Source organism: Salmo salar, chromosome ssa03 (assembly GCF_905237065.1).
Source record: "Salmo salar chromosome ssa03, Ssal_v3.1, whole genome shotgun sequence".
Lineage (NCBI taxonomy): Eukaryota > Metazoa > Chordata > Actinopteri > Salmoniformes > Salmonidae > Salmo > Salmo salar.
Genome location: NC_059444.1, coordinates 17209271 through 17225832, shown reverse-complemented (window position 1 = coordinate 17225832; position 16562 = coordinate 17209271). Strand labels below are relative to the sequence as shown.

The following is a 16562-nucleotide window of genomic DNA, read 5'->3' as shown; positions in this document are numbered from 1 at the left end:
GGAATGACAATAAATTTCACATGCTGTTGTGCAAATGGAATAGACAACAGGTGGAAATTATAGGCAATAAGCAAGACACCCCCAATAAAGGAGTGGTTCTGCAGGTGGAGACCACAGACCACTTCTCAGTTCCTATGCTTCCTGGCTGATGTTCTGGTCACTTTTGAATGCTGGCGGTGCTTTCAATCTAGTGGTAGCATGAGACGGAGTCTACAACCCACACAAGTGGCTCAGGTAGTGCAGCTCATCCAGGATGGCACATCAATGCGAGCTGTGGCAAGAAGGTTTGTTGTGTCTGTCAGCGTAGTGTCCAGAGCATGGAGGCGCTACCAGGAGACAGGCCAGTACATCAGGAGACGTGGAGGAGGCCGTAGGAGGGCAACAACCCAGCAGCAGGACCGCTACCTCCGCCTTTGTGCAAGGAGGAGCAGGAGGAGCACTGCCAGAGCCCTGCAAAATGACCTCCAGCAGGCCACAAATGTGCATGTGTCTGCTCAAACGGTCAGAAACAGACTCCATGAGGGTGGTATGAGGGCCCGACGTCCACAGGTCGGGGTTGTGCTTACAGCCCAACACCGTGCAGGACGTTTGGCATTTGCCAGAGAACACCAAGATTGGCAAATTCGCCACTGGCGCCCTGTGCTCTTCACAGATGAAAGCAGGTTCACACTGAGCACGTGACAGACGTGACAGAGTCTGGAGACGCCGTGGAGAACGTTCTGCTGCCTGCAACATCCTCCAGCATGACCGGTTTGGCAGTGGGTCAGTCATGGTGTGGGGTGGCATTTCTTTGGGGGCCCGCACAGCCCTCCATGTGCTCGCCAGAGGTAGCCTGACTGCCATTAGGTACCGAGATGAGATCCTTAGACCCCTTGTGACACCATATGCTGGTGCGGTTGGCCCTGGGTTCCTCCTAATGCAAGACAATGATAGACCTCATGTGGCTGGAGTGTGTCAGCAGTACCTGCAAGAGGAAGACATTGATGCTATGGACTGGCCCACCCATTCCCCAGACCTGAATCCAATTGAGCACATCTGGGACATCATGTCTCGCTCCATCCACCAACGCCACGTTGCACCACAGACTGTCCAGGAGTTGGCGGATGCTTTAGTCCAGGTCTGAGAGGAGATCCCTCAGGAGACCATCCGCCACCTCATCAGGAGCATGCCCAGGCGTTGTAGGGAGGTCACACAGGCACGTGGAGGCCACACACACTACTGAGCCTCATTTTGACTTGTTTTAAGGACATTACATCAAAGTTGGATCAGCCTGTAGTGTGGTTTTCCACTTTAATTTTGAGTGTGACTCCAAATCCAGACCATGGGTTGATAAATTGGATTTCCATTGATTATTTTTGTGTGATTTTGTTGTCAGCACATTCAACTATGTAAAGAAAAAAGTATTTAATAAGATTATTTCTTTCATTCAGATCTAGGATGTGTTTTTTAAGTGTTCCCTTTATTTTTTTTAGCAGTATATAGATATATATATATATATATATGTGTGTAGGATCGTAGACCTTTGACCAAATCGCCCACTAGTGGCCTCATGGGTGGAATGTTATTAATATTTTTCAGAATGTCATCATTACTAAACATTACTTTTAAAAAAGGCTAACGCTTTTGTTCTATTTCAGTCTTCTGTGATATATATTAAGTGTAATATTGGGGTGCAAACTCAAAATGTAGTACATTTCAACTGTATATCTGACATGGTACAGGTGTTTTCTTTTGTTTAAGTCCATAACATGTATGTGAGGTGTATACTTCCGTTTCAAAGTAGATTTGTTTAAGACTACCAAGAAACACTCTGGGTGACCCTGATACAGCCCACTGCAGTAAAATGTTAATTTGATCAATCTTTTGTTGCTGAGAATTTTCCTGCATCAAGTTAGTAATGTACACATTACTAACATGTGTTGTCAAAAATAGAAGTCTTGACTAGGGCTGTGGCGGTCACGAAATTTCATCAGCCGGTGATTGTCAAGCAAATAACTGTCAGTCTCAGGGTAATTGACCATTAATTAACATAAACACATTTAGCATCTCCTGGCTTCCAACAAGCCACTGATACAGACCTTTGGAACATCTACATTTTAAAAAGTCTAATAAATCTTTGTCATATAGCCTACACCTTTACAATAAATTCATTACTTATTTTAGACAGGTCTACAGAAGCATGATATGAAGGAAATGTAGTCTATTTCAGAGAACAGAATAGCATACTCTGAGTTGTCTTAATGTTAGGTCCTGATCTGGCTATGCCAAATGGCTGTGGGCTACACTAGTTCATTTAGCAAATCTTTAGCGGACAAGATTTGCTTAGAATTCCGTGGCATTATTTTATAGTATGAAGAATAGAATTGAACAAAGCTGAATAAAATTGAAATTATATTTTTTCCAAACAATGAGGGAGTGCGCACATGCGGCTATTGTGTGTTGAGCAGTTAACAAAGAAATAGGTATTCCTATATGCCTCATTTAGAGTTATTAATGTAACTTTAGTTGTTCTACAAACTAGGAATGCACCGATATGACATTTTTGGCTGATACCGATACCCGATATCTTCCTTGTCAAAAAAACAGATACCGATACCCAATATAAAAATGTTTTGCGGCCTTTTAGGCCTTCTAGTACAGATAAATAGTTGAAACACACACACACACACACACACACACACACACACACGCACACACACGTACACACACACTGACCAAAAAGTTATTTTGTTGACATTTACGTATGTCCCCATTACCAGTAAAACATACTCAAAACCTATTTCTTTCACTTACTTGCTGTGCTGTTTCGTTGTTCATTTGTTCAGTCGTTTCATTCTCAACCAGGATTTCATCATACATGTCAATCAGTGAAGTTTCAGCTCTGTCTGTCCGTGGCCTCTCTTCCTCGGTGCGCACGGTCACTGTGTCCATTTCCATCTTGTCCAGCTGTGTCTGTAACATTTCACGTAAAACCTGTTTCTTGTCTGCATCGAAGTAGCGGTCCTTGTACCTAGCATCGAGCATGGTGGTGACACAGTAAAAGAGGCTCAGAGAGAATGCCACCGAAAAGCTTGTTCACAGCCTCTAGTAGAGTACTTTTCCAAGTTAACCCCACGGTCTGTGTCGGCTGTTTTGTTGAGCAGGTGTTTCAATGCCATGACAGAGGGTATCACGTCTGCTGCAGATGCAGTTGATGAGATTATTTCTCGAGGCAGTTGTTCGAATGGAGCTAGGAGTGTGTTCATGTTTCCAAGTTTCAAACATATTCTTAAGCGTGCAATACGGCTTTCCTCAGTACGAAATCGACCCACTGTGCTGTCAGACTCAGTATGCTCATGGGGCTGACATCACAGGTCCATATGTCAGTCGTGAAGATAATAGCAGTGACGCCCATAGCAAGTAGCTCATGGATGTGCATTTCAACAATACTGTGTAACTCCAGTAGGGCAACATCTGAAAAATAGTGCCTACTTGGTAGTGTGTACCAGGGCTCAAGGTGCTCGACCAGTCCGCGAAAGCCAACATCATCCACGACAGAGAACTGTTGATTGTCAAGGGCAATGAATTACATTATCTTGGTGATAATGGATTTTGCCTTTGAGTTGTCTCGCTGAAATGTTCTTACTCTTTCAAATGACAGCTCGACTTGTTGACTGTTCGATCCACACAGCACACATTGTTGGCTAGGTTTGGAATGCTGTGTTGTACGTGTAGCGCTATATTTTTCCTGCCGTCATTAAGTCATCTACCTACGTTATATAGGTATGCACGTCAGCTTCACATCGGTTTTGCACATCGGTGTTAAACTAGACATCGGGCCGATGCCGATGTTGGCATTTTTAGCTAATATCGTCTGATTCCGACATGCTTACCGATATATCGTGCATCCCTACTACAAAAGTTGGGCTATGTGTTTTGATTTTTAATACATTGAAAGGCTGCATTATGCGACTCTAATGATGATTTGAAAAAAGTTGCTCTGCTTTGTTTTTCATGCAGGCTGTACACACTACATCAGTCACTCATTCACAATTTGACAAGCTCTTGATAATGCCTAAAATTTCACAGCGGCATCCCCTTGTGTGGCCATAACGCACCCTAAAAAATCCATGCCTTTGCGGCCAGTGGCCATTGTGCCCTTATCCGAGAGCTAAGCACTCAGAATCACCTCTCACATGGCTCTCCATCATGTGCTTGGGTCTTTCTCACAGGCTATAAGTGAAGACAGATACGTCGGGGATGCAACTGCGCGCGTCCTTATCCAATTCCAAGGTACATATTGACGATATTGGAAGAACAGTCCACATTTACTTTTCGTCAGCCAAGAAGATGAGTAGACATAATGAACAGCAAAAGCACTAGCCTATGTCAATCTACTATCCCCCATATACAAAAGCCTACCTATTCTATTCTGTGCGAGAAATAAATATTCCAAACATAGACAGTTGGGACAGTTGTGGGATCCGTTAGATTTTTTACGCAATGTGACTGACGCAACAGATGAGAACGTTTAGCTTAAAATGTTGACCAACTATTAGGCTATTTCTTCACACTATAAGCGCAGCAATGCGCACCTGGTAGTAGGCTATCAGCACGAATGTTCTATTAGCATAAAACACCATTATCAGAAATGACCGCAAATGCAATTATGCATGTAATGCTTTTATTATAAAGGTGCATTTTTATGGTGAAAATTATCTTCCCCAAACTTGAAACTCACGCACTGCTTATGTATGCCAGTTAGGATCTACACCCATTGTAAAGCGGATTAATGTGCTTAATTTTAAGAAGTTATTTGGCTACTTTAGTTGTGATACAAACCGTATGAAAACATATAGGCGTATGGGCTAGGCTACATGAGGGGTGCAACTATGATTAGAAAAAGTCACAAAAAAGGCATTGTTTCTTATGCTGGCCATCAATCACAAGTGATAATATATAATAATATATATTCACAAGTGATAGGCAAATATTGTCACCCATCAGACTATTCTTGATTTAATCTTGTCTTTACATATACAAAATAATATGTGTGAAATTTGTTTTGATTTAGAATGGACCATTATGATGCACCTGTCTCAAAACAGGGGCAGTGGGAAGAAATACATGTCATCTATGCACTTAAATAGCGGATGGAGGACGCTTTTCGCGTGGTTCCTTTTCATGTTAGCCAGGTAGGCTATACTCCTGTTGTAAATATAATCAATTTGCTTAATATTAGGAAGGTTGAGAAAAAATATAATAGGCCTAGCCTATAGAAAGCTGATGGGATCCTCCTCTTTTTAGTAAAGGCCATCACACTGTTTTCTCACGCAATTGCATAGCCTATAAGTGTTTGATTAGATTTCCGATTACATTTGCATTGATGTCAGAGTGATTAGAGGGACAATACAGTGCTGATTACCAGGCAGTTGGAAAGTTTGGTAGGCTACTAATGACCAGCCCCAGCATCAGAGCTTGGAGAAGCCTAATTACCGTGACTAAATGGTCATGACTGGTGACCGCCAGTTTGGCGGTAATACGGTCACCTCAACATCCCTAATCTTGACAACATAGATACTGTATAAAGCTAGCTCATCCTAGCCTGGGTGCCAGTCTGTTCCTGCTCTTGTCAATTCCACAAGGAATACTGCATTGTTGAGGAAGAGCTTGCGAGTAAACATTTCACTGTACTGTTAACACCTGCTGTATCCTGTGCATGTGGCAAATAAACTTTGATTTGATTTAGAGACAGCACAGTGGAAAACTGTGCCATCTCCTTTGATTTAGCTTGAGAAGTCAGTGTTTGAATTGTCTTGTGTTTTTGAGTGAGTGTGTGTGTGTGTGCGTGCGTGCGTGCGTGCGTGCGTGTCTCGATGGTGATGCTTCTGCTGCTACTCTTTTATTGATAGCTGGGTCCGTCAATATCTCGCTCATCACAAATTCCCCCTCAACATTATATAGGGCCATAAGGGAGGTCCAGTGAACTCTAGGGCAAGGCTAAGCCGGTGAGAGACTTCAGTGGATGTTTCTGATTCTAATCTTCCTAGGATTTGGGGGTTGGACTGTGTAAGATATTTACCCCCATCTAATGATAAAATGGAATCCATCCCTGTACAGCCCAGGAACTGACAGAGCCAAGGATTTCTGTACTCAACTCAAAGGTCCACAGACATACGCCTTTGGGCGCATGGTTGAAAAGGATTTGCATTCCCAACAATACGTAAAACCCACAAAGCTACTGACGACCGGTAGCCTACAAAACTATGGCAGTACTTCAGGTCTCAAAAAAAGGTGAGGTCACTGAACAAGCATGGCTAGCTCTCACTAGCTAGTTAACATCTGCAATACTACACTGAGGTGTCAAGTCAGGCTTTTTAATCTAGCTCTCTAGCTCTGGCAGTTTTTCCAAAGCTCAGGTCGGTCTTACAGCAGCTGAGTAAAAGGTATTTTTGTATGATCCTCCTAGCTGTTCCCTATCTATCTGCAATAAAAATGTGTCCTACGTTGGTATTGCTAGATTTTTTCTCACTATCTTACCTCCAGTCTCAAAGGTAACACCTCTGGGGAAATGGATGGTAATGAGAAGGTTGGATAGCAGCGGTTACTTACTCAGTTTGGGATGGGGGAGATGAGGCCTGCCCTGACTCAGTCAATCATAAATTCAGAGTTCTGTTACTACGTTTTTTATTATACACTCTTAGAAAAAAAGGTGCTATCTAGAACCTAAAAGGGTTCTTTGGCTGTCCCCATAGGAGAACTGTTTGAAGAACCCTTTTTGTTTCCAAGTAGAACCCTTTTGGTTCCAGGTAGAACCCTTTTGGGTTAATGTAGAACAATTCTCAAAGAGGATTCTACATGGAACCCAAAAGGGTTCTCCTATGGAGACAGTCGAGGAACCCTTTTGGAACCTTTTTTTCTAAGAGTGTAGGCTGTTTAGTCTAGGAGGACACACAAGCACACAGATACACCCACCCACACAGACTCCTTGAGAAACATGTTGCAGCCTGAGGCGTGTTCTTACTGTTAATGATTTCACATGTCAGAAGTTAAAAATGGCAGCAGGACTACAATGAATGAATACATTTGAATGAATGCATTTTGCTGTAACATCACTGTAGACTAACAGCCTCCGAGGACCACTAAAGATGACGACATCTCAACAAATGGACCGTACCTTTGCAGAGCTAAGAAGAGAGCAGTATTTATAAGAATTCACAGACAGGTTTTGGCTGTGTTTTTGCACAAATAAACTAAATAGGTTTGGCAAATGGAAGTACCCATAATGGAAAATAATTCCATTAATAATCACAAATTGTTATGTTTTCTTGCAACCCAATGCATCTATCTAGCTGTTGTTTAAGCCTAAACCCATACAAGTAGAGTACGGCACCTGCAAGACTATGTTAAAAGTGACATTATACCTCGTGGTTCTAGTTGGCTGTGTGGTGAGTTCACCATTCCTGTCAGGCATCAGCAGCTTGAAGAAAGACATCTATTTATTATATACACAATTCTGAAACACCTGAATACATCCATGGGGACTGTCAAAGGGGAGCAGTAGTGACTACTCCACAGTATCAGACGTGTAAGAGCATGGGAAAATATTGAATGGCTTATCAATAATATATGGCTGGCACAACCAATCTCCATCGATTCTTTACCAACGTTGCAACAACAATTCACCAGGTAGCCTCACTGAGGTTAGATTGCCTCTTTCCAAAGTGATAGCTCTGCAACTGCTGTAACCTAAAGTTTGACATTTGTGTTGTTCATCTCTATACAATCGGTGTGTCCATTAGCTTATGCCTTACTTATCCATACGTTTGTCCATTTCCCAAAACTCACCAGAAGCGACGGCACTCCGCAGACCACTGCATAGAGTATGGCAGGAGGAACAGCGCTGGACGCCTCGGGTCCAAGGTAGGGCTTCGTGTATGCATTGTCATAGCAGAAAAACCCTTGGACGTGCACGTTGAAAGTGTCGGTGTACTCAAAGTAGTAAGCCAACATGACAGTCCCTGCCATGATCACCAGCTGGAAGTAAAGCATGATCACAGAGGTGAAGCGAACCGAGCCACACGAAATCGACGGGCATTAGAAAAGCCCGGTTGAATGGAACCCCCCAGTCGCCCGGTTTTTAGGCTACTGCTGTAACCCGGGCAGTGCTCCGTCTCGCTCCGCGTTCCTTCCACATCTATCTCTCGTTACTACAAGGGAAGATAATCCATAAAACATTGTGTTGGGTGAACAGGCGAGCTTTCAGTCATGACACCACTCAATAGCTCCGCGCAAAAGTGAGGGGAGGGGGGTAGAAAATGCACGCGTGGAATGGAATGGACTCGGTGGCGCGAGAGATATGCGTGGCGTGCAGCCTTCCTCCCGCCTCGAGCAATGATGAGGGACAGCGCGCGCCAACCATGAGCCAATATTGCGCTTATTGTAGTTACAAACACTTGTTAACGTTAATGTGTGAGCTAAATACTAGGCTATGGGTCACTAACACAATTCTCGAAAAAAAAAAAAAACATTGTTTGACATCAGTTTGATGTTTTATGCATGTCAAAAAAGTATACAGGTCAGTAGCAGCCAAATCCTCACCAATGACTCATGCTCTTCAGGTGTTAATAATAGGCTATGATGTGCTCTAGGTAATCTACAAGTGTGTCTGTGTGTGTGTGTGTGTGTGTGTGTGTGTGTGTGTGAATGTGTGTCAGTGTTTTGCAAGACCAAAGGTCCTGATGTTGATGATCTACTATACTGTGCATTTCAGGCCGTGACGTCTTTGATTTAGATAAATCATCCTGTCAGCCAAAATAAATCAAATGGAGAATGTCCTTCACACACACACACACACACACACACACACACACACACACACACACACACACACACACACACACACACACACACACAAACCAGGAACATTCCCAGGACATTAGCTAAAATTCCAATTAAGTTCTAGTTATCGTTTTATCTAACATTAGGATGATAACATCCCAAAAACATTCAAAAAATGTTTTTGATAATAAAATGTTTTTTTATTTTCAGATATTACAAAAAATTATTGAAATGTTCTCCTAAAATGTCTAAAATGTTATCCACAACATCTTTAACAACTACCACAGAACATTCCCCTAAGGTTCTTATTAGGTTTCCAGGTAATGTAATAACAAAATATGTTCTGTGAATGTTCTTGCAACATCAGTCGAATCAGCACAACTGGACAGTTTTTGTGTAATTAGACGTTTTGGGGCAACCTAATGAATGTTCTGGGAATGTTGACAGAACCACTTTTGGTTTGCTATGTAACCTCAAGCACTTGATTACTAGCTAGATAACTACAGATATCTTGAAAAGAGAACGATTTCAAAAAATAATGTTAAGACTAAATGTGACTGTAGTTACTCCTTCCGAAAAGCCTACTTCCTTCCTTTTCATCCATGGACAGAAAATCATTAGAGACAGAGCTCAGTGGGGAGATAATATGAAAATCATTGTAATAGTGCTCAATGCATGCAAATCCTACACTAATAAGATGTCTGTAGAATAATAAGGCAACGTTTGCCCAGTGTGATCTGACGCATAATTTGTGGAGTGGTTGAAAAACAAGTTTTAATGACTACAACCTAAGTGTATGTAAACTTCCGACTTCAACTGTGTATCCAATCTTGTGTTTATGTCCATCCGTCTGTCTGTCTTCTTCTGCTTCTTTTTCAGCAGCAGCAGCAGCATTTCTGTTGTCACTTATCGCCACTGTCCTCCTCACCGTCCTCATAAATCCTGTTGATGTCATCATCTTTGTGTTCCCCTAGTAACCACTGATGTAGAGAGGGTTTCTGATGGTGATCTGATGAGAGTTTGGCTCCTAATAGTCCAACCTAAAATGTGCTAAATGTGCTGTGACTGTCACAATCCCTCTTTCTAAAAGTTGTGGCTCAGCTGAACAAGGTGGATGCTCCATAATTTATTCAGCAACCTCATGATTATTTCAAAGGAAACCAAGTATTGTTCCAGTGGCAACCCTGAATTTCTTTAATATTTTGGTGTATTGCATAATAAACAAGGCACCCTTTCTAAGTAAAAGGGAGCAGATTGGAAGTATCCTACAGTAGCCACATAATTTTGTAGATTATGAATATCAGATTATGGATTACGAAAATCAGATGTTGATACTGTTATGACGTTCCCCTCATCATCTAGATTAAAAGGTTCTTGTGATGCTAAAACTTTCTTGTCTTTTTCTGGTCACCCTTAGATGGTACAGCACAGAAACATTGTACAGTGAATATGGAATGTGTTTACTGTGAATTAATTGAATGTATATGAGGAATGAAATACTGTATGCTACAGTAACATCAAGACTGATAAGGTGTCTTGTTTTCCTTGTATTTACTACTGTCGTATTCACCAAGAAAAGCTGACACTACTCAAATCTAGATCACCTTGACAATCAGGTAGATTTAATAGAAGGGCGATCTAAGCCATATTCAGTACAACTTTATATTGTAGAAATGGTTAACTAAGAACATTTGCCTCTTGATAACAATAATTAATCATGATTTCTTTTAGTTCCCTCGTTTTAACAATATTGTGGCATGCCCGTGCACCCTCTAGTGGAATATGATGAACAGGAAAATATTTGTCTCCTAGTACTAACAACCTGATGACCTCGTTGTCACTGAATGGCACACTAGATTAACTGCTGTTTTTTCATATCCAGTCAAACAAGTCCTATTTCATAACATCAAATCAATGTCACCTTTTCAGTAAAGATCCACTGCCATACACCTGAATATCTTTACTAAATGAATCTTACTCAGGTCGGCACAAAAGCAATAGACAAAGAAATACATACAATCCCCCTAGACCATTTGCAATGAGACAGGGTAACCTAAATCTGACTATAAGATGGTGAGACTTGCCATCCAAATCAGGCATGTGGAGTTGAGACAGAGAGCAGCCTACAAATGGATTTGTCACAGTGCCTAAAATAAAGCAGGGTAGCTCAGTCAGCGAGCGAAACTAAACAGTCATCTTGGTTCAGTTACTGTATTTGTCCTCTATGGACACTCTTGGTGTGATAATTATTTCATGTTTAGGTGGTGGCCCAGACAGGACTGGATTGGAGACAATTTAGGGACAGAGAACTGTGAATAATGTCTTTGACAAAACTATATAATAATAAGAAGAGACAGCAAACACATTCTCCTCCTTTCTCTTCCTAAAGGTCTCATCCTACTAAATAATGAATAATTGAACTAGGAAGCCTTTACATAAAAATGAGGTTGTGTTAATATGAAGGCAAACACATGATTAGCAGCTATGGGACTGGTTTAAGGTTTAGCCTGGTCTTTAACTAGAGGAAACATTGTTTGTTCCTCAAAGGAACCAAAGGATACAACAGTCTTATTCTTCATCTTCACATAGACCTAGAGTTAGCTAGACCCAAGGGAACTACGCAATCTCTCCGTCTACCCTTCTGTGTGGTTAGACTTGCAGTGTACACACCGACTGAGAAGGTCGCGGTGGTGAAATTGGATTTTCAGACACTTCCCTACTGCTAATTATGTCCTCTTTTTCAGGGGTTCTCTAACTTTACCAACTTAGTGACACTCCTGTGGTCACCTTGTTGTCACAATGTAAAAGGTCAGATGTTAAATCAACAAGGTGTAACAGCGACAATCTCCGATTTAGAACGACTGAGGCGGACAACGGCAGAATCACAACTCCAAAGTTCACTACTACAGGACAGTGTACTGTACAGCGACCTTATCAGGAGCAGCCACTTCCCACTGGAGAATCACGAAGGCCTAACCAAAACATAAGATGCCCAAAATCCTGTAAGGGGAAGGCTGTCCTATACGAACTCACATTTTCTTGCCTGTGCAGCCATATTGACTTTTTCAATCCAAACTTTAGAACTATAAATAATAGGGAATAAATTGGAACCAAAGGAAAATAGACCTCTCCATTGTTAAAAAAAAAATCCCAGCCATAACTTCCAAATATTGGGGTCCTAGTCCCCTTGGTTGAGATTCACTGCTACACAATGTTGCATCATAACAATTATGAGAGTGGTTAGGGGCAACTTTTTGTCCCAACACGATCCCCTGTGTGTGAATTGTACCAGGCCACCATTTTGGAAGCTGGTCCAGGACGGGATGTACCCCTTGAGCATTTCTTGTAGTGGACAACTGTTTTAAGCTGTTACAAAATCATTAATAGGAATTAGCTTTTTTTCCCCCATGTGAATAAATTCATTAAGATATAAAGTGGTAACATACTGAAGATACGTTCAACATAATTCATGAGTTGAATAAAAGCCTATGTTTAAACCATTTCTCATGCTTTGAGTCTTCACAGATTTGGCAAAAACCGTCTGACTTAAAACACTAACTTTCTTTCCTTACATTTATGATACTGTTGCTTGTTGTTAAATCATATACTAAGCATTTAACAATTGAATTACACATTGACCTTGATCCTGTGAACCTCTTGTGTGAAAACCAGTGGCGAATTTAACATGAAAATCTTGGTGGGGCAAACAAAACAAAATATGGGATGCATGCCAGCAAAGCCACACAACACAACACTAAGCAATACATTAATTGCATTATATTGGTGGCAAACGGTGCCCACAAACTGTTAGGGCCTACATAAAGCTGTCCCAACAGCAGAGTCCCAACAGCAGTCCCAACACCTGGCTTTCAGCGGAGCCTTGTCTGGCAGCAAAATAGTTCATTTAGCCTCATTTATTGCCTTTAAAACAAACATAGCTGATATGGCAGACTTGCTTAAGCAAATGTGGTTTCTACTGACAACTGAGATGTACAAACTACAGCATAAGGGGACGACAGGCGGATAAGAGGCAATCCGTAATTTCGATTAAGCCATTAATGACCAAGCGACAACGGACATAGTCAATATAACTATTTGTTCAGCACTTTTGAAATGTAAAGTGACAGAATTCAGAACATGGGCCATTCTTACAGTGTACTACTATCAGTAGCACTGTCAAAGCTGTACAAAAAAAGTTTGCAAAACGAGCACACACCGGCAGCGAACGATGTGTTTACAATAGACCGCATTGGTAAAAATAGACCAAATTATTAAGGTGAGGCACATGGGCTACTAACAGCTTACTACACAACATACACTTGTATTATTTTCTTAGCTACAGTATACATATCGCTCTTACATCCTACATAATTTATGAAGCACCATAAGACATATTTGGACTCACATTGTTGTGATGTGCTTGAACAGGAAAGCGGCGCGGCGGTCCTTCTTGGGCAAATTTTGTCATCAAAAAGAAAGATGCCGGATTTACAATTCCGAGTTGAATGAAAGTTCAAAACCTATTTTCCCAGTTTGAGCTGTTTATTCCAGACTTCCCAGTTGCAATGCTTGCAGTTAGCCACTGTCACCGATTAATTACAAACCACTCAGTTGAATTTGCGATATCCAAATTGTTGTGTAATGTTTGTCCAATGAGCACTGATATGTTTTATCTATATTTTCTCTTCATTATTTCTCTTCATATGACAAGGATTAAAAAGGATTTGCCAGCAGACTTAATTCATGATGATGACTACTAGCTAAGATTGTGAAAGTAAGATATTGACATGATCAGTCCAGTCAAAGCTACTGTACATATAACATGATTTGACGTAATTTCTGTGGCCAATGACCTTGAGCCTTCTTGGAAGGGAACTTGTAATGTAACTCTATGGCAGCACCAAAAGGGCTCACATTTTTTATGTCTACCCTTACTAAAGGCGGGTGACGTAGTGTCCCCATAAGTGACATAACACTGAGCCAATCACGGTGCAATGTTGAGCCAATCATGGTGCAATGCTCCTATTTTATGCTGGCCTGCCCCAACACCACAGAAAGCACTGAACTAGGCTGAAACACCTGCATTTTGGAGCTGCCTGTTTGTATGCGGCTTTATTAACTGAATGATATATATTCGTTTTTTTACATTGTTTGCAAACGGATATTAATGCTAAAATAACATGCAAAACAGGCAAGCCCCCCCCCCCCAAAAAAAAACAAATATATATATACACTACCGTTCAAAAGTTTGGGGAAACTTAGACGTTTCCTTGTTTTTTTAAAGAAAAGCTATTTTTTGGTCCATTAAAATAACATCAAATTGATCAGAAATAAAGTGTAGACATTGTTAATGTTGTAAATGACTATTGTAGCTGGAAACGGCTGATTTTTAATGGAATATCTACATAGGCGTACAGAGGCCCATTATCAGCAACCATCACTCCTGTGTTCCAATGGCACGTTGTGTTTATCATTTTAAAAGGCTAATTGAGCATTAGAAAACCCTTTTGCAATTATGTTAGCACAGCTGAAAACTGTTGTTCTGATTAAATAAGCAATAAAACGGGCCTTCTTTAGACTAGTTGAGTATCTGGAGCATCAGCATTTGTGGGTTCGATTACAGGCTCAAAATGGCCAGAAACAAAGGACTTTCTTCTGAAACTTGTCAGTCTATTCTTGTTCTTAGAAAGGAAGGCTATTCCATTCGAGAATTTTCCAAGAAACTGAAGATCTCGTACAACGCTGTGTACTACTCCCTTCACAGAAAAGCGCAAACTGGCCCTAACCAGAACAGAGAGAGGAGTGGGAGGCCCCGGTGCACAACTGAGCAAGAGGACAAGTTTGAGTGTCTAGTTTGAGAAACAGACGCCTCACAAGTCCTCAACTGGCAGCTCCATTAAATGGTACCCGCAAAACACCAGTCTCAACGTCACAGTGAAGAGGCGACTTCGGGATGCTGGCCTTCTAGGCAGAGTTCCTCTGTCCAGTGTCTGTGTTCTATTGCCCATCTTAATCTTTTCTTTTTATTGGCCAGTCTGAGATATGGCTTTTTCTTTGCAACTTTGCCTGGAAGGCCAGCATCCCAGAGTCGCCTCTTCACTGTTGACGTTGAGACTGATCTAAAGATACTCAACTAGCCTAAAGAATGCGAGTTTTGTTGCTTCTTTAATTACCACAACAGTTTTCAGCTGTGCTAACATAATTGCAAAAGGGTTTTCTAATGATCAATTAGCCTTTTAAAATTATAAACTGGGATTAGCTAACACAACATGCCATTGGAACACAGGAGTGATGGTTGCAGATAATGGGCCTCTGTACGCCTATGTAGATATTCCATAAAAAATCTGCCGTTTCCAGCTACAATAGTCATTTACAACATTAACAATCTCTACACTGTATTTCTGATCAATTTGATGTTATTTTAATGGGCCAAAAAATGTGCTTTTCTGTCAAAAACAAGGACATTTCTAACTGACCCTAAACTTTTGAACGGTAGTGTATATATAAAATGTATACACCTGCCCTGAATGACAGGTCGCCACTGATGAATTATGCATAATAGTTGTTGATGGGGTTTGATATCGAGGTGTTTAGTTATGTGGGGACATTATCTAGCAACATCAACTGATTCAGGAAACGATTTTCTGAATGACAGTCAAGTGATAAAGAGCCTGTGTGATACTGCATGCGATTTAAGAACAGCCAAAGTGCGGGAATTAAAGTTTATCTCGAGGATTGACAGAACATTTGTGGTGTTTATGTTGTTACCAGGTCAAGATAATTAGCCTACTTCTTGGACAACATTAAATAAACATTCCTAATAGAAATCGAAAAATACAAAAAAATTCCAAACATTTTCATTTTTGCATGTAAAAGAAAAACTACTTGATATTTCGATGTTCAAATGTAGGTGGGGTTAAATGTGTAATGCCTGGTCAAACGCACAGCCAACACTTCCTGTCCTTTCTAAGTAGGTCACCTTTCTTACTGTGGCGGCAGGTAGCCTAGTGGTTAGAGCGTGTTGGGCTAGTTACCGGAAAGGTGCTGACAGGGTAGAAATCCGTTGTTCTGCTCCTGAGCAAGGCAGGTAACCCACAGTTCCCCAGGCGCTGAAGACGTGGATGTCGATTAAGGCAGCCCCCGCACCTCTCTGATTCAGCGGGGTTGGATTAAATGCAGAAGACACATTTCAGTTGAATACATTTAGTTGGACATAATACTTTTCCCTAACTCTATTTTATGAATCTATTCATCTATTATCTATTAAAGGCCATTTTTTTTCATTGGGCTGCTAAAGAAAACATTTTGTGAAGCACGTACCTTAGTAAGCAACGACCCCTCAAGTGCATGACGCAGCCTGTGATGTTCTTTCAGTTGAAGGCACTGGGGCTGACTGGGGACATCTGGTGAAGATACCGGTTCCACAAACAGGTAGCTTTTACTCCTCGGCCTGAAGTCCTAAAATAAAACAAAAAAATTATATTTTATTCGTGTACATGATTTTTGTTGGTAAAAGGCATGAAGTTGGCATTGCTAGCTGGCTTCTGATTTATTCAATCTACTAGCAACTGGCAAGCTGTATCAGTCCTAAAAAAAATGCCATTAGCTAGCTAGATTGAAACTGCTGGGGGAAAGATAGCTAACATTACTTAACTCCCACCATCTGTCTGAGTTCACCACCTTAGCTAGATAAGTGGACTGAAGTTAGGTTTCTAGAAAATAATGATATATTTGCTAGCTAT

The 16562-nt window shown here is 41.2% G+C and overlaps 1 protein-coding gene across 2 annotated transcripts in view; it reads right to left on the bottom strand.

The window, feature by feature from the left end:
* The window catches only part of LOC106599133 (phospholipid phosphatase-related protein type 5-like), a 46006-nt gene extending 37623 nt beyond the window's left edge, over positions 1-8383 (bottom strand). The window contains exon 1 of one of the 2 annotated variants that reach the window (XM_014190220.2): positions 7828-8383. In XM_014190220.2, the coding sequence (XP_014045695.1) occupies positions 7828-8031 (204 nt within the window). In that variant the 5' untranslated portion in view covers positions 8032-8383. The remainder of the gene's footprint in view (positions 1-7827) is intronic. The other variant, XM_014190221.2, reaches the window with a different exon arrangement.
* Between the last annotated feature and the right edge of the window lie 8179 nt (positions 8384-16562).